Raw genomic sequence first — 23,072 nt, 5'->3', positions numbered from 1 at the left:
AATATATAATACTAGAATTAAGCATATATTTAATTATATATAGTAGAATAAAATATATATTACTAGATAGAATTTTTGTTCCATTCTTTTAATGGCTTTGGACTTTTTTTTTTTTTTTTTGCGGTACGCGGGCCTCTCACTGCTGTGGCCTCTCCCGTTGCGGAGCACAGGCTCCGGACGCGCAGGCTCAGCGGCCATGGCTCACGGGCCCAGCTGCTCCGCGGTATGTGGGATCTTCCCAGACCGGGGCACGAACCCGCGTCCCCTGCATCGGCAGGCGGACTCGCAACCACTGCGCCACCAGGGAAGCCCTGGACTTTTTCAATTGAATAGCTTAAATTAAATACAGGAAGGTTCCAAATTTAAAAAATCATTTGTTTCTTAAAAGTACATTTGGAACTTTTGTAACTTGGAACATACTCTTCCATCAAGATAGTATTGCTATTAATAGTGGTAGGTTATTTTGTTTGGCACATGAAAACTACTTAACTAATGTAGGTGCAATTACCTTTCACTTTCCCTTTGAGCTCTTCTTTCTACATGATTCACTTTCAGTGCTTTCTTTTTCTGCTTTCTGATGTTTCAGCTATACCACTGGATAATTAAGCATTGTGTCCTCCTGTAAGTCAAACTATCATTTTAAACAATATGTCTATGAAATATTGAGTTGAAACTTAAAATACCAAAAACACATTTCTGTTTCCTAGTCATAAGAAAAGGAGTTACTTTGACTTCTTTTATTTTTCTTTTCCTGTCTACAGCACATGATGGGAAAATTGGGTAATTGCTTGAACTATATGTTTGGAAACTATTTTTCAAATAATTCATTAACAAGGAAGAATGAAGAATTTAAAATGAAGCATTTCTTGAACATCCCCTACAATGTAAAGGTGTATAGACTAAAGATTATTTAGAGGTATATGGTCAAAATTACAAAAAACATCTTGTCCTTAGGTGGAATGCATGACTGATAAAATTTAAAATATTTAAATTATAAATAATTGACACTCCTCCAAATTACAAGTATCAAACCCATAGCATACTTTAGAAATAAGAGTATATAAGAAGTTAAATCTCAATTCCAAGTGGTCCCTAAGCAAACTCAGAAGCCATATGAAATGTTGGAAAGTTAGGTTAAGCCATCTGGTATTGTCCAATAGTGATCATAGAAATTTCCCAACTAGTATCTGGAGAGCATTTTTTAAAGAAGGCAATATTGGTAGGGAGAATTATGCATTCTAATCTGGGGGGAAATGTCATCAATATCGAGTAGCCTTGGCCTAAATTCCCAGATTTGACAAGTTTGAAGCTCATGTTCGCCACACACACACAACTTCATTTTCTGAGTAAACTGTGATATTAACCTGAGTTATGGGAGCTCAAATAACTTGGACCCATATATGATACTTAGGTAATTGATGATGTAATGATGATTTTTTTCTTTTGGCTTTCAATATGAAATTCTTAAAAAGGCTGAGAAGAGCCAGCCAGAAAACACAAACCCAGAACTGTGGTTTCAAGTTCAAACCAACGCCTTGGAGTTCAAGACTATTTTAAGGGAGGTTGCTTGGAGAAAATATCTTTGGCACTATACATATTTTACCTGAATCTCACGGATATCTATGGTAAACATACACACACACAGAGCTTTCCTAAAACATAGACATTTTAATATTTTCTGGTAGGACAGCATTTTGTTTGATCTTTCAATATCAACTCTTGTTTGTGGCTAGCTTTTAGCACAGTTCCTGGTTTGATAAATATTCACCGAACTAATGAAAATGGTAAAGAATGAATGTCTACTGAACATAACCTGACTGAGGGAGAGATTATATAAATGCAGTGAAAGACAATTTCTGCTCTAGATTTACAGTCCAATCTCACTTACATAAGTGCAAAATTTTCTTTGTGTCAGTCTCCAGTATAGCTGTTTTGCACTAGGAGTAAGCATTTTCTCTGCAAGGAGAATCACCAACTCCCTATTCCTCCATGTTGTTTACGCCGTTCATTGTCCAGGTCCTCAAAGTACCAAATGAAGCTGAGAGTTGGGTAAATATTGAGTGGCTCAAGTACCTCAGGTCAAAATTAAACGGCCAGTTGTTCTGTGTTCGACGTTGACCTGTGACGGTTCATAATGCTCATAGGTTTGCCAGTTAAAAGAACTTGAATGTGACTTGCCTTTTCAGGCCCTTTGTCAAAACGTCTGTCTCATCTCTACTTTTGTATACCTCAAATGTGTGGCGACAAATGCCAACGCATATTTCCGAGGGAAAACCAAGCTCAAGTTGATGGCAAGCTTTATCAGGAGTCCAGGGGGTGAAGTGCACGAGCACACGTGTGTGTGTGTGTGTGTGTGTGTGTGTGTGCGTGTGTGTGAGAGAGAGAAGCAGCTGTCCTCAGGACCCCTCTATCTCTCTCCCGTTTGCTCTTTGCCAGCTAGCCGTCTCTCAGCCCACAGCGGACATCTGAGGCGAGTATTTGGCTGATTCAGGCAAAGCAAAACAAAACCAAAACAGACCTTCAGATGACCAAATCTGAGGGAGTCACTGGGTGGGGATTCTTGAGCCCAGTTTCAATTGAGACCTGTCCATGGTTCTGACCACATCCTTCCCCATATGCCCCTCCCTCATCGGTTTCGGAGGCCGCAAGCAAGGAAGGAGCGGACGTCTCTGCCGGGGTCCTGGGCCCAGAGAAGCCCCCGGCCGAGCGGGTGGAAGCCGTCCGCACATACTGAGTGCGCTTCGGGCTGGTCTTGGGAGCCGGTGCTGAGGCTCTTTGGACCCTGCACCTGTTTCGAATCCGGGCGCGAGGCGCGGTGGGGGAGGCGGGGTGGGGGCGAGGCGGCGTCACGTGCCGGCGGCGGTGGCGGCCGGGGAAGGTTCCATTTCTTCCGCGCGCTCGCGGCGCTCCGCCCCACCCCAGACCGCCCCGCCCGCGGCTCCCCCAGGCCGCGCAGCCCGGCTACTGCGGGGCTAACCCCGCCCAGCTCCACTCGCCGGCTGCCCCGGCGCGTCCTCCGCCCGCACGCCCGCTCGCCGCCCCCGCCATCCAGTTGGTGCGGTCCAGGGCGAGCACATCATGGCGATTGAAGGTAAGTGGAGGCCGTCCGTGGTTGGTGAGGTAGGGGGAAGCCCAGGTAGCCGGGGCTCGGAGGTGCACGAGAGGTCGAGGCGAGGATGGGGCCGGGAGGCGGCTGTGGAGGCGCAGGGGTCCCGAATGCGTCCCGGGAGGCGGGTGGGCGGAGCGGTGCCGCGGGTCCTCCCGACTCTCGCCGGCCCTCGGCCTCGGTTCGTGGCCCGGCGCGGGGAGGAGCTGGTCCGGCTGACAGGTATGGTGCCAGGGCCGCTGCCTCCTCCTGCCTGCGCGGAGTGGGGCTCCGGTGCGGCCCTGCCGACCCGGCGGTACAGGCTGGGGGCGCGAGGGACCGCAGGGTGTACCCACTTCCATTGACCTCGCACCAGCAAGCCATCCTCCCACAATACCCGCCTTCCTACCAAACTGGGAGCCCAGTTTTGCTGTCCCGGTCCTAACCCTTCTCAGTCCCTACTGTGGAGCCGATGCTGGGCTGTACTCTCCGTCCGTTCCCCTTTTGATTGCTGTTGTAGGGGACCAGGAAATTTGAAGTGAGGTTAAAATTTCCTTCTCAAGTGTTTTTTCCCCCCTAACACTCAAAACTGTTTTTTCTCTACGAAAGAGGTATAAATACATCTTTACAACAAACGCACACTCTTAGAATCCTGCATATATATCAGTCCTTTAAGTGTTATAATGCCATCAATACTCATATTTTCAAAAAAGTAGCGTAATAAGTTAAGTTTCTAGATAAGGTACATAGTTGGCACTAGAGTGTATTTTTCTCTTCTTCCAAAAACATGTAACTGGGATGAGTGTCTATATTTTGCCTTTTTTTTGCTTTGTTTTTAAGGAAGATATTTTGAAAATTAATATAACTCGTCTAGGATTTATGTGAACGTCTGCGGCATCTTTCAGCCCCTGTCTTACTCTTACCTTAATACAAACAATGAAAGTAGTTTGTAAAATTTCCCTGTGTGTTTGTATGCATCTATACAGATGTGCAAGGCCCCTCTAGCAATATCATCACTAGGCTAAATTTTATGTGTTCCTCCTAAGTAAAACTTTTCAAAGCACTTCCCATCTTGGTGACCAATTCCTAGTGGCATACATCTTTGCCAGCTCCAGAATTGTTTTAGTTGTGTGTTTATGTTTATCTTATTTATTTAAGAGATTGATTACTTATTATATGCAAGACATACATTCAGACAGTTTCAAGTGTCTGCTTTAGCTAAAGTGATAGAGGGCACTGGAATAAGATCTACCAATAATCTTTGATATTCTTGTTATCCAGAGTGGTATTTCAAACTTTTCCTTACTATGCTTTTTACTAGAGGTTTAAAATCAAGAAACCGAGTACACTGATATATGTTTTGTACTTTATTTTCGCAACCACTTTGTAGTAGAATTTCTTATGACTTGGTAAAGATAAAAATGTTATTGCAAAAGGCAAGGAAGAATCAGCCAGATATGATCCTATAACTTGTAATTTCTTTAACAATTTTCCAGTTTTCCCCCTTTTTCTCTATTGATCCTTCCCTTCTCCCCCTGCCTCCCTGTAGTTAAATGTGATCGATTCCTTTTTTAAGTCAGCTGATGGCATTTTGCTCTGCCTATTATACTTGTATGTTTAAAGAACAAGATTTTTGCTTTCCCTATTCAAGAGATTCTTCTGTGCTTGAGATACTCTTGATTAATATTTTCATACTTAAGCATTTGTTTAAGGCTTTATAATATAAAGGTCAGGAATTGTCTTTTCTAGTTCGGCAAGGAAACTAGTTAATACTAGCATTTCAAATAAAGATGTCAGGTAAGGTGTGCTGTTTATCACATACTAAAGCAGATTCCTTATACACATCACCCCGTGCTATGTTATGAAATAGAATGAGCTCTGGATGAGGGCTTTATACTACGGACATCTTAGAATTTTAGGGGCCCAAGGGAACATCTCATCCCACCTTCCCAAAGAAGTGGCTGTTAAAACATGCAGTGCCTTCATTCACCTGTTAATTCCATAGACATGCTGAGCCGTAGCTGTACTCAGCATTCTGCTAGACTCTGTGGGGCCGTAAAGATGAATAAAACCACATTTCTTCCCTCAAGCAGTACGTGTTCTGTTGGGGGAGACAGATAATTTTAACCATGCGGTTACAATATAGTGTGAACACCAAGAGATGAATCATCCTTTTGTATAAAAATATTCAATGATAATGAGTTCATTGAACCAATATGCCAATGAGCATTTATGCCAATGTGGAACTATAATTCTTATAGTTCATAAGGTCTTTGTTTTGACCAAAAATCTGCCATTGAGTAACTTCTGTCTATCCACTCATCCTAGTTCTGCTTTCTAGAGCAATATATTAAAAGTTCACTATTCTCTGTGTACATGGCATCACTTCTATCATTTGAAGACCTCTCCTGAGCATTTTCTTTTCTAGACAAAGTATTTAACTCTTCCTCTGGATGGTCTGTAGTTACATGTTTGAAATATGGTAGTGGACCACTCCATTGCAGATGTTTTGTTGAATAGCATACATTAAAACTGTTGTATCACTCCTTGACTTGTGCATAATCCTACTATTCATGTAGCTTAATATTAGAATAGCCTTTTTGGAACTTCATGTTGACTCAGGATGAGGCTGTAATCAACCAAAATTACAGTCTCTTTCACCTGGACTACTTTCAAGTCATGTGTCTTTAGTCCCTTGCATGCCTAACCAGTGTTTTGATTTGAAGAACAGATTATCTGTGTATGTTAAGCATACTCTTACTAGTCCTGGTCCATCGTTTTAGCCCTTTAATTTTTTTTTTTTTTTTGTCGTGCCACATGGCACATGGGATCTTAGTTCCCTGACCAAGGATTGAACCCATGCCCCCTGCATTGGAAGTGCCGGAGTCTTAACCTCTGGACCACCAGGGAAGTCCCTAGTTTAGACTTTTTAAGTACTAAGGGTTACTTTTATTTCCTTCTTTTTGGAAAACCCTTATTTTACAATACCAATTAATCATTTATTTCCTCTTTTTATCAATCAGACAGATAACTGCTAATCAGGACTTCAGACAAATATAAAATGATGATGTTACCACTCTGAGCTAATATAATTCCAGTCAGAGGTGAAGAAGTTAGCCCTATCTTAGGTTAAGGTACAATTTTTAAAAAGCATATTGAAATATTGGGTAGTTTACAGATCCTTATTGTTACCCTAGAGGTTTGGTGGGTGATAGCAGGTTGGGAGTCATTGGTCCAGCCTCACCTATCAAGATCTGTAATTGTTATCCAGATCTGTAATTGTTATCCGGCATATTAACTCTTCTAATGTTGGCCTCTGTCAGTCTGACATTGTTGACTATTTCCTGTTTTTCGAAGTTTTCTCTTCCTCTCTTGATTACTTACTTCTCAGCCTTCTGTTTATCTCCCTCATCTAATGTTCTCTGTGTTTCCATTCTCAACCCTATTCTCACTCTGCTTTATACACACTGCTGTAATTGCAGTGTGTATAAAGAATAATGTTGGAATCACTTATTTATAAATTTGTCTCTTCAGTCTGACCGTAAATGCCTAGAGAATAACGTTTATTTGGTTTTTATTCATTAGATTTTGTACAGTATCTGAAAATAGTATGTACTCAACACGTTTCTTGAATTGTTATAATGGACTTCTGTGCATTATCTTAATGGGTTGCATCCCTTGCCCAGATGTATTTGACCAAATATCTGCCATTTAGTAACTCCTATCTATCTACTCATCCTAGTTCTGCTTTCTGGAGCAATAAATTGAAAGTCCACTATTAATAAATTAAAAGTACGCATGATTTTCCTAACTTATATTTCCACATAGTAGCTACATATCTTGGATGTTTCACAGCAATTCAGAATGTTTAGCTTGGGACATTCAAAATGCCCTAAACTAAAGTTGTCATCACAGCTACTGAATCCAACCTCCATGCTCCCCACTCTATGCAAATTTACCACCTGAGTAGAATTTTTTTTTGGTACGCGGGCTTCTCACTGTTGTGGCCTCTCCCGTTGTGGAGCACAGGCTGCGGACGCGCAGGCTCAGCGGCCATGGTTCACGGGCCCAGCCGCTCCGCGGCATGTGGTATCTTCCCGGCCCGGGGCACGAACCCGCGTCCCCTGCATCGGCAGGCGGACTCTCAACCACTGCGCCACCAGGGAAGCCCCTGAGTAGCATTTTTAAATAACCAGTCACCTGAATTACAAAGCTGGAAATCAACCCTGTCTTATAATTCACTCCCCACATCCTGTTGATTACCAAGTCTTGCCATGCCTACATCTCAAATTAACTGATGATGTTTAATGCTTACATTTTAGGTTATTCCCTTATCTGTCATTAAGAGACTTGTATTAGTTTCCTCACTTGTCATCTCCAGTCTTTAAGATTCATTCCAATCCATTTTTCAAGCATTGCTAGTTATCTTTGTAAACTGCGAATCTGAATTATTTAAAGCCTCAAGATAAAGCTAGTCCTTAGTGTTCTGGCCTACACCCTTCTTTCATCCAGTCCGTATTTTTCTGTCTCTTCCATAAGATTATCATAAGACTTCTTGCAGAATGTTTTGCTGAAGTAAAAATATTCACCTTTATTGTTAACTTGCTATATACTAACTTTAAGTACTTAACATCTGTGGGTAGCATTTTAAAAAATTGTAAAAGAAGGGTAAATTAGAGAATCTGTGTGTTTGTATACTCATTTTTTGTTCATAATGTATCTTACAGTTTATCACACACTTTCACATATATTTTTTAAGTCATTAGTGCAATTTTGAGATGCTCTTGAAGATTTGTTGTGACTCTTAAAATTTCCAAGACATAATTTGGGCTTTCAAAAGCCATTTGAAATGTGGAATAAAAAACCCAATACAGGATTTCCCTGGCAGTCCAGTGGTTAAAACTCTGTGCTTCCACTGCAGGGGACGTGGGTTCAATCCTTGGTCGGGGAACGAAGATCCTGCATGCTGCCGCAGCCAAAAATAAATAAATAAATAAATAAATAAAATAAAGGACCAATTTAAAAAAAGCAATACAAACATGTTGTATTAATAGTCTTGACGGAGAACATCACACTCCTTTCCTTCTTTCCATTCTATTGTTAAAGCTATATCATTACAGTGTATACAGGGGGTAATATAATTAGAAAGTCCTACCTGTCAGTCTGTGGCTGACTAAGGCAATTTATTGAACAGTTTATATTTGGAAGATTTAGAGTTCAGTTTAAGCAGTGATGTTCCTAGAAGAGATCCTTTGGCTTTTGGCAGGAATAAAATTTCTAATATTTCACAGAGATTTAAGACATGTTTGTATATTAGGTAAATTTGTTCACAGTACTTTTGAGTAATTTACAGTTTAGGTTCCTTTTCTAACTCATTAAACAAAACTAGAAAAAAGTAAGGAACACTAGAGAAATATTTGTATTAAGAAGCATTTCACTTTTTGATATTTTAAGTAGTATTAGAATGCAACAGTGTATGCCAATGTGGAAAGCAGAGAGAATCAAGTATTGGCTTATTTATACAATTTGTTGAGTAATACTGTTGGCATTGTTGCTTTCTTTAAAATGACTATAATGTTTGTCCATAGCGTGTGTGTAGTAGTAGAGTAGATTGTCTTCATGGATTTGATTTCCATTCAGCTGACATTCATTCTTACCTCCACCCTCCCCAGATCCTCACTTGTTAATACTTAATGTGAACATGCATATAGAGGTAACATAAGGCTGATCAAACTACTGTAAATAAAAACATTCCAAGTTTTTGAGTAAAATGAATATTCACGTATTTTATATGTATATGTAGTAAAATTTTAATTGAAACCTAACAAATTGGAATCCTTGATTTTTCATTTTTTAGGAGGAAGAAATAGTGACAACACAGCAAGCTGTTATTAGGAATTTATTTAAAAACAAACTTTTAGGATCCATATGTGTATTCAGTACAGTTTCCTGTTTTCACATTTTAGGGCTGTTATTAGAATTGATATTGAGTCATCAAAAGATAGAGGATTTTAATGAAATATTAAATTATGTTCAGTATTCTGAGCTTACTGATGCAGTAATGAATATTAGTAGCTTTAAAAAAATGATCTGGTGCAGTAGTGGAAAAAAGGTATTCTCAGTTAAATAGAAGATTAAATTAAGTAGACTACCTTCTTGTGAGCATATACCTCTTCAAGGTTTTATGGTAATAATGAGCTTCTAAGAGTCAAAAACATAATTAACAAAAAACCTGAATTGAGTGGTCAAAAGTGGGAAAAATGGATTACGTTTGTGAACAGTAAATTTACTTTATAAGGTTAAACTTATATACCTGTTAGAAAAGTTATTGAATAAATTTATAGGAACTTGTATGGCTCAAAAGAGAAACTGTATTTACTATGCTGTGCAAACCGTGATCTTTCAACAACACTGGGACAACACTGGGGACTAAAATTGGTGTTATTCCTTGAATGACTTAAGTAGGGACAAACTAAAAAGTGTCTAGAGATTAGGGACTATAGTCTAAATGGGTTAAGTTGGTTGGGAGGAGTTGGCAACATTAATAGGAAATACTTAAAGTTTTATGCCTATTATGGAAGTATAGGTATCTGCTGAAGAATTAGCTATAACAATTTATTAATGTGAGCTAGACATTAATTAAAAGGCTGTGGCTACTTTAATGCATGTTTTTTGGAGAGAAATCTTTAGATGAGATGGAATTTAAGATATTTCTAAAGTAGTCTTGCAGTGTTTGACTTAGAAGAAATTAATAGAAGAATAGGAGCTGTAAAATATAGTGATTTAGGCTAATGGTCAAAGTAAACGAGGCAGAAAAAATAAAGTCAGTTTTAAAAAGGTTTCATTTTAAAGGAACCAAATGTTTGGGTTTAATTTCGTTTTTGTATACCTGGGCGTATTTTGATGTGAATATAACATCACTACATATTTTCCTTCTGTAGACATGTGAAAAGTACATACATACTTTATAATATCTATCCCTTCCCCTCTAAAGCAAATTGCTGGTTCCCAGGCACACTTTTAAGTATGTGCACATTCATATACAAACATACACAGGCACACATTCACAGCACACGTGTGTGAACTCATACACATCTATTTCCTCTTGTACCCTGACTTATTCCAATTGTAGAGGATTTGTTTATATTATGCTCCTACATAGGTTTGCCTGAGGGAAAAGATGGTAACTTTGGCTAAGCTTGTCAATTTCTGTCTGTTTCTCATTTCCATGTTGCTGAGATGATTATTTCAAGACAATGCTAGTATTATCTCCAAAAATAGTTTTGAGAAATTCACTTTAAATTACCTTAAAGAATTAGAAAACAATATAATAATTTTTGTAAAAATGAAGAAATATCAATGTTTACTTTTTCACTCTATTAAACTTAGTATTCCGATTACTTTATTCTGACAATTAAATAGTGACAGTTAACTAGTGACTGGGCAACGTTACTTAACCTTTAGTGCCTTGGTTTGTTTATCTATAATGAACTAGACAAATTTATTTCTGAATTTTAGTCATTTTATATTCAGTCATTTTAATATGATTTCTAAGTCTTTATTATTATGTCTTTGAAGTAAATTTGGTATGTGAAAAATTATATTTATATGAGTTCATTTTGACTATTCATTTTAGTGGACAACTCATCTTTTTCTAAAGAGATTGACTAATTGATTACATAAATAATCGTTCCTTCAAGTTGGTTCAGCCATTACAGAAAACAATATGGTGTTTCCTCAGAAAATTACGAATAGAACTACTATATGATCCAGCAGTCCCACTCCTGGGTAAACATCCAAAGGAAATGAAAACAGTATATCAAAGAAATGTATGCACTGCCATGTTTATTGTAGCATTATTCACAATAGCCAAGATTGGAAACAACCTAAGTGTCTGTCAACAGATGAAGGGATAAAGATTTGAGATACACATGCACACACATGTATATGTATACATACAATGGAATGTTATTTAGCTATGGGTAAGAAGGAAATCCTTCCATTTGTGACAAAATGAATGGACCTTATGGGCATTATGCCAAGTCAGAGAAAGACAAATATATGATAACACTTATGTGTAGATTCTGAAAAAGCTGAATTCATAAAATAAAAACAGAATAAAAGGGTGGCTACCAGGGACTGGAGGGTGGGGAAATGGGGAGATGTATAAGGGCAACTCACAACCAGTTGATAAATAAGTCTTGGAGATCTAATGCACAGCATAATGCAATAATGTGTATAAACTTCAAAGTTGCTAAGAGACTAGATCTTAATTGTTCCTACCGCAAAAAAGAAGATAATCATGTGACACAATAGAGGTATTAGCTTACACAAAAGTCTTAGGCAGTATGTGATAGTATCAGATCAACACATTGTACACCTTAAACAGTGTTGTATGGCAGTTTATCTCAGTAAAAATAAATAAAAAATAATTATTCCCCTATGTATTAGATATACATACTTGATTATCACCATGATATACACTTTACATATCTTAAAATTTTTATGTTGGTTATACCTCAAAAAGCTGAAGTTTAAAAAGTCAATAATCATTCCCCTTGTGCATTATACTCTTAAAATCAGTAAACCACTTTCAGATTACCACCATATCTAAGTCAAGATATGCCTACTGTGACTTGCCTTTTGCTTACAAATCTGACATTTCTCTTGTAAACTTTTCAGATTACTTTTAGAAAGTTTTGAAAAAGGCATAAAATTTGTACATAGTTCATTGTATCTCAGATTGAAGAAGTGTTTTTAAGCCTTTTGATTCCCAAACATGTACCTTAAAAATACACATTTAACCTATGCAATGCATATTTTTTTCCTTACTCTCTCTTTCTCATCTTAGGAAGGGTTGAGGATAAAAAGAATATTGATTTTACTGTTTGATAATGTAATAAAGTTTATTTAACTTTTTGTGTTTCTTCTTTTGTACATTTAAAAGTAAGTTTTCCCCTCCCAAATTTTACTTTATTGTCTGACATTTACCTATCTTTAATATTCCTTTTTATTTTAGTAATAAGAGTGGTTGCTCTTGAGTTAGACATGTACATCAGTGAAATCTCACTTGTTGGTTAGAATTTTCAGAACAAATATCGAGAAGAGTAGAGCTCAATATTAGTTGCTTTTCCTAATTATGTGATTTTTGTGCATACTTTGGCAAATGTAATTGTCAATTGACTATAAATTTAAAATATAGTAATTATTTGACTTAACTTTTTATTTACAAAATTCTTTCATTTGATATAGATAAATTGAATACTTTTAAAAGTGGGAGTTAGCTTTCATTGTCATTTGCAGTTTTGAGAAAAGTTTAGACACAGTAGTTTTTGTTATTGTTAATACTAAGCCTTGTGAAAATGATGCAGTTATAATGAAGATTAGGTGTGTATAGTAAAACCTAACAAATTTATATTACATATGCAGGAAGTCTAGTTTCAATTACAGGCTTTAAAAAGTGCAGGCTTGTTACATGAATTAAGTACATAACTCAAACTAAGTTAAAAGTGTTACCATCTGGAGAATAGGTCTTAATGACTATATAAGAACTGTTTCTAAGTAGCCTATGAAAACATCAGTGATGGTGTCAATACACATTATAGTTATGTTATTTATTTTTTTTTTTCGGTACGCGGGCCTCACTGCTGTGGCCTCTCCCGTTGCGGAGCACAGGCTCCGGACGCGCAGGCTCAGCGGCCATGGCTCACGGGCCCAGCCGCTCCGCGGCATGTGGGATCTTCCCGGACCGGGGCACGAACCCGTGTCCCCTGCATCGGCAGGCGGACTCTCAACCACTGTGCCACCAGGGAAGCCCTATAGTTATGTTATTATGTGGTTCTTCTAAATTTCTTGAAAGTAGTTTCTTCTTATAATTTGGTAAATATTCCCCTTCCTGCCATTTGACTAGTTTCTCATTTTTTAAGATAAGGTGGTATATAGGTATAGTTCATTCTACCCCTTCAGCAACCGATGAGTGATTACTCATTGGTAATATTCCAGTTGATAAGGTTTCACTGTATTTATACTGAGGTTTGCTGAATAATAATTCTTTTATAATCATAACTTTATATTACATGTTTCTTGCTAAGTCTGTCTTCCTGATAACAGTGATTAGTCTGTATTGTTGATAATAAAGAAGCAACGGCATTGTTACAGCCAAGTTAGAATGTAGCTCTAACCTACTTTAGTGATAGAAATACTGTTTTCTAGTTTTTTAGCTTGCTTCCTGGATGACCTACTTTTTTTTTAGTGGATATCATGGTTTTTATTTCTCATGTTATTGCTGTAAGATATTTCTGTTTCTTATAAAGTAACTGTTCATAATAAGCTTCTATAATGAGGTAAGATGATGAAGTTATTTAATATTTTTATTATGCAAAGTTTAAACATAATTTTCAGCATAATTATAGGGTTATACATATATAGAACACTACAGAATTTTATTCAGCTTACATTCATTTCAGGTAGTGGCACTATGTTTCAGAGTGAAGGAAATACCTATTTTTATGGTAACAAGTAATATTACTCTAATGATAACTAATGTAATTTTTGATAATGATTAAGATAAAGTATTTTTTGGTTAAATTTGTTAGTTTTATCATCATAGTACTTATAAAATTTGTCTTATTATAGATTTATAAGAGTGGGTAGGTCTTTGAAGAATGGGGAAAGATCACAATATGAGTATATGTGATAAAATATAAATAGTGCCTTTAAGGAGTTGACCCTTCCATAATAACTTACCTGTATATATTAAGGCTCAGATACAAAAGTGGGTCTTCCTTGCATTGTTTCCTTCTAGATGATGTAAAGAGGTCCTTAGGAAATGGTGCTATGATTTCTGCTCTTGAGAAGCTTGCCATTTAAAATAACATACTGGAGTGGAGCTTCCTTATTCCAAGACTTTATAAGACCTTAATTTATGGGTTCAGGAAGATTCTGTGTATCAGATTTATCATATTTGTATAGGTAAGTTTAAAGAGAAGAATTAGGAAATGTTTTTATGAGCCCATTTCTAGAAGCTAATTTAAAACAGTTCTTTGTAACAGTCAAACTCAGGTTATGATCTGGTTTTAATTTCTAACAAAAATTTTCTTAACAGGTGGAGAAAGAACCTGTGGAGTACATGAACTTATCTGTATTAGAAAAGGTGAGTCAGTGCTCTGCATGGATATTTAAATACAAAATGAACACTTCACAGTGTATGATACATTTTAGTACAATGGCAGATAATTTGGACTTACAGAGTATAAAATTTAATCAATGTTAACATTTGTTATTTGTATTGTAGACTTAACCATTCATCAAGTACATACTGCTTATTATGTGGTTACTGAGAGTTGTTACTTTATATTTAGTTTTCATGGGCTGATAAAGCCTGGTTTCTAGCATATTGGTTGTCAGATGTGGTGAAGAGGCAAAGAATGGAGGGTTTGATTTTTGTTCCCTTTCAGAATCTGGAATCTGAGTGCATGCTGATCTCCCATTGACTTCTGTTCTATTACTGTGCCCCATCAGAGAGATGTGAGGAGTTGGTTGAAATTCAAATCGGGAACATGTCCAAAGACCACAACATCTTTTGACACCAACAACTGTCTATGCTTCCTTAGAAGGAGCCACCTGACAACTGGGTGGTTGAACAAGGTGGCCCCAGGAAAGGTAATTCAGTTATTAGGTGGGAGGCAAGGAATCAGGTATTCTCTAGATTTGGAAGAATCAGGAAAACCTTGGGTGTCCCCACACTCCTAAGCAGTCACCCCTGTGAAGGGGTGTGAAGAAAGGGGAGGTCAGGGGAAGAAATCTTCATAAATGTACTTCTCTTTTCTCTTTTTAAACTTGGGGGACTTTCCTTTTCTTACATCTTTCTTGAAAACTGAGTTGGCCCTCCTGAGTCTGGCCAACTAACAGCACTCCGTGCCCTAACATTTCACCCTAAGGAGGTTTGAGACAATGTCAGTATATGTGGTACGTGGGTATGATTGACATACCAGGGAATGTCAGCATACTTTTAGGAAGTCTTCAACAGGTCTGAAAAGCCTCAGCTTCTTTAGAGTTGAGTAAACGGTTTTTAGGTCTTTTTTAGGTGAATTTGGCATAATCATGCTAGTTTATCTATGTGTCACTGCCTTTGATTGCTGTTCATTTAAAAATCGTCTCCTTCCTGTATTAAAGTGTAATCTATCTATATGTCTGGTACCACAAAAGAGAAAATTGAAGTCAGTTCCCTGAAATCTCAAATTTAGGATTGTGGAGATGGGGGAGAGAGAGGACAAATTATATGTTGTTTTCTTCCTCTATGTAAACATTTTTAGTCTTCAACTATAACATATTAATCCAGATTTGAGCAAAATGTTTTAAATAATTTTATAGTTACTACCTTGTCCCAGGAAATTTTTTTTTTTTTTTTTTTTTTTTTTTTTTGGTGGTACGCGGACCTCCCACTTCTATGGCCTCTCCCGTCACGGAGCACAGGCTCCGGACGCGCAGTCTCAGCGGCCATGGCTCACAGGCCCAGCCGCTCCACGGCATGTGGGATCTTCCCGGACCGGGGCACGAACCCGCGTTGCCCGCATCGGCAGGCGGACTCTCAACCACTGCGCCACCAGGGAAGACCCCAGGAAAACTTTTTAAAACACAGAACTTACTTGGACAAGAAAAGGCACTGTACAAATCAGCTGAAATGAAAAACTATAAAACTGTGGACAGATGAAGAGAGAATCAAGACAAGAGTAGAGGTAGCTAGAGGGGAGGAAAATAAAATGTGTAGAAGGCTTTTCGTGGCTACAAGGGGAACAGAAAGCTACAGTGGAGAAAATAGTGTAAGTAGTGATAGATGATGATCTGAACACACACCTTTTTATTATGGCTCTTCTTGCTGTTCTTTATTGCTATCTCCATTCCTATCCAGGTGGTTCTCAGACCATGCCTTGCCCAGATTTCTCTGTATTAGTCTAGCTTTTTCACTTCTTCCAATTTCCTAAATAATTTAAAATCTGTGATTAAACTTTAAAAAATCATCACAGTGCAGCTATGCAATGGAAAAGTCTCTGAATCTATGCGTATCGCCTCAGCATTCAGTGTCCTCTTCTAGTGGAAGTTCCCTGAGTGTTTGAATATTTTAAAAATAAATGCTCAGAGCTAAAGCTTTTGCATTTTAATTAAAAAAACAAATTAGAAAAAAAGTTTTTTTTTTTGGCTGCACTGCGTGACATGTCGAATCTTAGTTCCTCAACTAGGTATCGAACCTGCGCCTCTGCAGTGGAAGCACGGAGTCTTAATCACTGGACCACCAGGGAAGTCCCTAAAGCTTTTGCATTTTAAACTGGACTTTCATAGAGTAGAGCCTATGAAGGTTATATCAAGTGGAATAATTATAATTAGTATCAATGGTTCTGGTAAGATGACATCTCTAACATTATGTTCAACTTGTTTTTACCTGTTTGGCTGTTCTGTCTCCTTTGCTGGCTTCTCTCCTGTGTCAGACCTGTAACTGTTGGAACATACCAGAGTTGGGTCCTGGGCTTGCTTCATTTTTCCATCTGTTCTTTCTGTTTAATTTTATTTGGTTCTGTTGTTTTAAATGCCATACAAATTTATAAATCTGGCTCTGAGCTTTCCTTGAGCTTCCTGCTCTTATATCAAACTATTTACTTGATATTTCTATCTGGATGTCTGTTAGAATAAAAACTTGGAGTGTCTAAAATGCAAATCTCGATTTTCTCACGTGAATCTATACCTTCCTCACTCTTCTCCATCTCAGCTAATAAATAGAACAGACTATCCAGTTGCTCAAGTCCCAACTTAAGAATCATCCATATTTCTCTCTTTCTTTTATCTTCTGCATTTAATTTATTATTAATAGCAAGTTTTGTCAATTCTACCTTCAAAATATATTTTGAATCTATCCTCTTTTTTCCTTCCTGCTGTTATCATCGTAGTCTGTGTCCTTATCTTCTCCTGCTTACACTACTGTAATGGTTTTCTAACAGGTTCCCTTACTTAACACTCTTATCTCCTTTCAGTACATATCAATGATCCTTTTAAATGTTTACAATGAAATCAGGTCATATCACTTTGCTGATTGGAATTCTTCTGTGGATTCCTGCTATACCTAGAATAAAATCAAAGTGCCTTACCCTGATCTACAAAGCCTCACATTATAACATCAACTCAGAAGTCTCATCTGTAAATCATCAAAATATCATCTAAATTTCATCAACTCAGAAGTCACATCATCTAAATCATTTACATCAGGTATGGGTGAGACACTGGATATGATGCATCCTGGTTCAGAATTCCTTTCCATCTCTAGACATGTGAAACTAGCAAATATGTTACCTGCACTTCAAATACAATGATGGAACAGGATAACAGTCACAGACCTTTCCACCCCAAAGGTGGTAAAATGGAGAGAAGAGAGGAGTCACTGGTACCAAGCAGTTTTGAAATCCAATTGGGAAAAATATATTCTGTTTCAAGGCCTGGAAATAATACTCTATTGCTCTTGGCCCTGAGGTCTGAGGCTCCACTCTCAGCATTTACGACTCTACCCTTGGAGTCATCCTTCCTTTTTCAGGAAAGGTAGTGTATTTCTGCACCTGAGTATTTTTATCAGCCTGTTTCCTGTCTGTAGAATTTTGGTCTGTTTGTCTTCTTTCATTTTGTCCGCTCTTGTCCCTTTCAGTCTGAGGTGGTGGTGTTCTGCTGGTATAACGGTCCCAGGAAAGATTCTTGTGAGTCTTCTCTGTTCGTTATGGGGGTTCCTTCCGTAAGACAAGACGCCCCTCCACATGTCTTTCCTGGATGATTCCATCTCTGTTTCTGGCTTTTGCTGGGATGGCTGAGAAGATCCATGAGTCACATGTCTAATCTCTTCAGAGAGCCCTCTGTGTCACTGAACGTTGTGACCTTTTGTTCATTTTGAGGCACTGGCAAAAGGTTGTCTAGCCACACTTTGGCTTTGTCTCCAGAGCACACTTTCTTAACATTGAATCCCTGATTTTAGCATAATTTACAATCTGGTTAGGCTGAGGATGTTCCAAATCATCAAGTCCTGGTTCCTTTTTGCTTAACAGTTCTTCCCTCACTTTATCTCATACCTCTCAAATTTAACCATAAGCAGAATGAAGAAACCCAGGCTGCACCTTCAGCACTTTGCTTGGAAATCTCCTCAGCTAAATATCCAAGTTTGTTCTTTACAAGTTCTACTTTCCATATCATTGTGGGACACGATTTAGCTAAGCTTTCTGTAAAAAGCACCTTCTTTCCTCCAGTTTCCAATAACATGTTCTTATGTTCTTTATTTCCTTCTGCGCTCTCACCAGTAGCACCTTTACCATTTATATTTCTACCAGTGGTCTGTTTATGACTATTTAGGTATTCTAGATCTAATACGATACGAATTTTCTGTACCATGCTCCTCATTTTCTTCTGAGTCCTCACTACCAGGGTCATTAACATCCATATTTCTACTAAAAGTCTGTTCAAGGCAATTTAGGCTTTTTCAGTTGTGCCCCTCAAAATTCTTCAAACTTCTTCCCATTACTTAATTCCAATTACTTAATCATAACAAATACCTAACTTCCTCATCGTTAGGTATTTGTTTTAGTGGAACCCCACTTTCAGGTACCAAAATCTGTGTTCGTTTCCTTTAGCATATAAATTATTATTGCTGTAATAATTTATATAGCTTAATATATATTATAATAATATATATAATAAATTATTATTGCTGTAATAATTTGCCACAACTTCTGGTGGCTAAAACAACACAAATTTATTCTCTTATAGTTCTGGAAGTGAAAGTCCAAAGTCAGTTCCACTGGGCTGAGGGCAGACTTTTCTTCTGGAGGCTTGAGGGGAGAATCTGTTTCCTCAACCTTTCCATCATCTTGGGGCCATCATCTGCCTTCCTTGGCTTGTGGTCCCTTCCTCCATTTCAAGGCATATCACTTTGAACTCTGCCTCTGTTGATCCATCTAATGTTCTCCCCCACCAGCTCTTTGAATGACTGATTCCTCTAGTTCTTTCCTTTGCAATCACACATTCCCTACTGACATAAGTCTTAAGTCGCCCCCTCATCCTTTTTTATTCTTAATCTCAATGATATCACCCTCCTTATTTAATAACATCTATTTTAATTGGCAGTTATCACCTAAATAGTTATTATCTTTGGGGGGAGGAGCTGTATGTCTCCTCCATTAAGATAAAAGCTCTAAGAGGGCATTAGTGTTGACAGACTTGTTCACTGCTCTATCCCCAGTGCCTGAAAGAGCATAGGACATATGATAGATGCAGAATAAATGTTATTGGAGTTAATGAATGAATGATTGGAGTGGATTTGGCTGAATTGATCCTGAATAATTTAGTCTGATGCCTACTAATTAGTTACAAGGTATTTATTGAATACTTTCTTTATGCAAGCAAAATTCTAAATGTAATGACTGGTCAAAGAAACAGGGATTTCTTTTTTTTCAGCGATATTTTGAACTTGATAATATAAAAATTTCTGCTGTAAAACACCTGAAACTCCTAGAGAAAATATAGCAAACATACCTTTAAATGTGTTTTTGAACCCACAGGAAAGTTAGGGAACCCTCAGGGTTTAACAGTGTAGAAGGTCATTAGGGAAATGCAAATAAAAACCACACTGAGATGCCATTTCACCCCCAGTAGGATGGCTAAAACCAAAAAGACAATAATAAATGTTGATGAATTATTATTAATAATCATTAAATAAAATAGTATTATTATTAATTTATTATAATAATTATTATGAGGTTATGGAACCTCATACATTACATTACATACATTACATTGGTGGGATTGTAAAATGGTGCAGCCACTTTGGAAAACAGTTTGGTACTTCCTCAAAAAGTTAAAAATAGAGTTACCAGATAATCCAGAAATTTTATTTCTAGGTACATACCCAAGAGAATTGAGAACATGTTTACACAAAAACCTGTATAGTAATAGTCGTAGGGTCATTATTCATAAGAATCAAACAGTAGAAGCAGGCTAAATGTCCATGAACTGATGAATGGATAAACAAATGTGGTATATCCATACAATGGAATATTATTCAGCACTAAAAAGGAATGAGATATTGATTATGCTACAGCATGGATAAACCTTGAAAACATTATAAGTAAAAGAAGATAGACATAAAATATGTATGATTCTATTTATATGAATCACATATTGTATGATTCAGTTTATATGACGTGTCTAGAATAGGCAAATCCAAAGAAACAGAAAGTAGATTAGTGTTTGCAAGGGGCTGGGGGAAAGAGGGAATGGAGTGATTACTGATGGGTACAGAGTTTCTTTTTGGAGTGATGAAAATGTTCTGAAATTAGACAGTAGTAATGGTTGCACAGCTCTATGAATATACTAAAAACCACTGAACTATACTCTTTAAAAGGATATAATTTATGGTATGTGAACTTTATCTCAAAGTTGTTATTAAAAAATAGCAGGAACTGAAAGTGAGAGCTGTAGATATATTTAGTGGCTTCTCACATGGTGGTCATAGACCTAACAGATAAGGTAAATGTTGTATCACTTTTTTATGATCTAATCTTAGAAGTACGCACATGGTACCACTTCTGCCACATTGGCATAAGTATTTACAAGCCTGCCAACATTCAAAGGGAGGAGACATAGGCCCTACTTCTTAATGGGAGTAGTGCCAAAGAATTTTGGGCCATTTTTAAGAAAAGCAAAAACCTTATATGCCTAAGTTAGAAGAGAATGAAAACTTATGAGATCAGTATTCAGTGTAAGAAGTTAGAGCTATCTCGTAAGTGCAGAGTAAGTTGAAAGAAGGAAATACTAAGGGTAAAAGAAAATTAATGAAACAGAAACAGTTTCAGTAAGAGGATCAAGAGAGCCAAAATGCTAGTACTTTCTTTTTTTTTAGCTTTTAATATAAATTTATTTGTTTACTTTTAAATTCTTTTTTTGAATATTCTTTTCCATTATGGTTTATCACAGGATACTGAATATAGTTCCCTGTGGTATACATTAGGACCTTGTTGTTTATCCATTCTAAATGTAATAGTTTGCATCTACCAACCCCAAACTCCCAGTCCATTCCTCTCCCTTCCCCCCACCCCCTTGGCAACCACAAGCCTGTTCTCTATGTCTATGAATCTGTTTTTGTTTTGTAGATAGGTTCATTTGTGCCATATTTTGGATTCCACATATAAGTCATATCATATGGTATTTGTCTTTCTCTTTCTGACTGACTTCACTTTTAGTGTGATAATCTCTGATTGCATCCATGTTGCTGCAAATGGCATTATTTCATTCTTTTTTATGGCTGAGTAGTATTTCATTGTACCACATCTTCTTTATCCATTCATTTGTCAATGGACAGTTAGGTTGTTTCCATGTTTTGGCTATTGGGAATAGTGCTGCTATGAACATAAGGGTGCATGTATCTTTTTGAATTATAGTTTTGTCCAGATATGTGCCCAGGAATGGGATTGCTGGATCATATGGTAATTCTATCTTTAGTTTTCTGAGGAACCTCCTTACTGTTTTCCATAGTGGCTGTACCAATTTACATTCCCACCAGCAGTATAGGAGGGTTGGTTCCCTTTACTCTGTACCCTCTCCACTATTTATTATTTGTAGATTTTTGATGCTAGCCATTTTGACAGGTGTGAGTTGGTACCTCACTGTGGTTTTGATATGCATTTCTGTAATAATTAACAATGTTGAGCATCTTTTCATGTGCCTACTGGCCATCTGTATGTCTTTGGAGAAATGTATGTTAAATGTCTTCTGCCCATTTTTTGATTGGATTATTTGCTTTTTTGTTGTTGAGTTGTATGAGCTGTTTGTATATCTTGGAGATTAAGCCCCTGTCTGTCACATCATTTGCAAATATTTCCTCCCATTCTGTAGGTTGTCTTTTCTTTTTTTTTTTTAATGGTTTCCTTTGCTGTGCAAAAGCTTGTAAGTTTGATTAGGTCCCATTTGTTTATTTTTGTTTTTATTTGGGAGACTGACCTAAGAAAACATTGGTATGCAAAATCTAGTAATTTGAAAAGACTTATGAAATAGAAATATCTCCAGCATTGATAATTAAGACAATCAGACAGAAGCAACATGTAAATAATATTAGGCTTGAAAGAGGGGATATAATTGCAGTTACAAGTGAGCTTTCAAAAATCCTAAAAGTGTTAATGACTTTTTTTTTTTTTTTTGTGGTACGCGGGTCTCTCACTGTTGTGGCCTCTCCCGTTGCGGAGCATAGGCTCCGGACGCGCAGGCTCAGCGGCCATGGCTCACGGGCCCAGCCGCTCCGAGGCATGTGGGATCTTCCCGGACCGGGGCACGAACCCGCGTCCCCTGCATCGGCAGGCGGACTCTCAACCACTGCGCCACCAGGGAAGCCCGTTAATGACTTTTTGATAGCAAAACTGAAGTCATAGATGAAATGGACAATTTTAATGAAAAATATAATTTAAACTCATAGAGAAGATGAATTAATCACTAATGATTTTTTCTGGCAACTACTTTCCAGCCTTCAAAGAAAAAAGGAACCCAGTCTTATTAAAACTGTTTCAGAGACTAAGAAAAATGGAACATTACCCCAAATTACTTCATGAGACTAGAATATAACCTCAATACTCATTCAGACTAGTACAGTGTGAAAGAGGGAAATATATGCTAATCTTACTTAGAAATATGAATATAAGAATTAGCAAACCAAACCCAGCAATGTTTTGAGGAAGAAAACATACAGATGTATGACAAGTTGGTTCATCTCAAAATGTTGCATGGGAATCTACTGATACAGTTTACCATGTAAGCACCTCAATAGAAGCAGAAAAAGCACTTGATAAAATTTATTACTCACTTATAATAAAAGCTCTTAAACTAGGAATAGAAAGAAACTTCTTTAACCTGATGAAGGCTATCTGTCAAAAATAAATAATAAACTAAATATTAACGATGAAGCATTAGAAGCATG

General features: G+C 37.4%; 1 protein-coding gene across 5 annotated transcripts in view; it reads left to right on the top strand.

The window, feature by feature from the left end:
* The first annotated feature begins 2,907 nt into the window (after positions 1-2,907).
* Positions 2,908-23,072, top strand: part of SYT14 (synaptotagmin 14) — a 260,496-nt gene continuing 240,331 nt past the window's right edge. For 4 of the 5 annotated variants that reach the window (XM_067032262.1, XM_067032244.1, XM_059041019.2 and 1 more), the window contains exons 1-2: positions 2,908-3,091; positions 14,190-14,237. In XM_067032262.1, coding sequence (XP_066888363.1) covers positions 3,079-3,091; positions 14,190-14,237 — 61 coding nt within the window. In that variant the 5' untranslated portion in view covers positions 2,908-3,078. Of the gene's footprint in view, positions 3,092-14,189; positions 14,238-14,664; positions 14,747-23,072 lie in introns of those variants that run through there. The other variant, XM_067032258.1, reaches the window with a different exon arrangement.

This window comes from Kogia breviceps, chromosome 1 (assembly GCF_026419965.1).
Source record: "Kogia breviceps isolate mKogBre1 chromosome 1, mKogBre1 haplotype 1, whole genome shotgun sequence".
Lineage (NCBI taxonomy): Eukaryota > Metazoa > Chordata > Mammalia > Artiodactyla > Physeteridae > Kogia > Kogia breviceps.
Note: the sequence above shows the minus strand (reverse complement) of the source record. Positions and strands in the feature narration are given on the sequence as shown.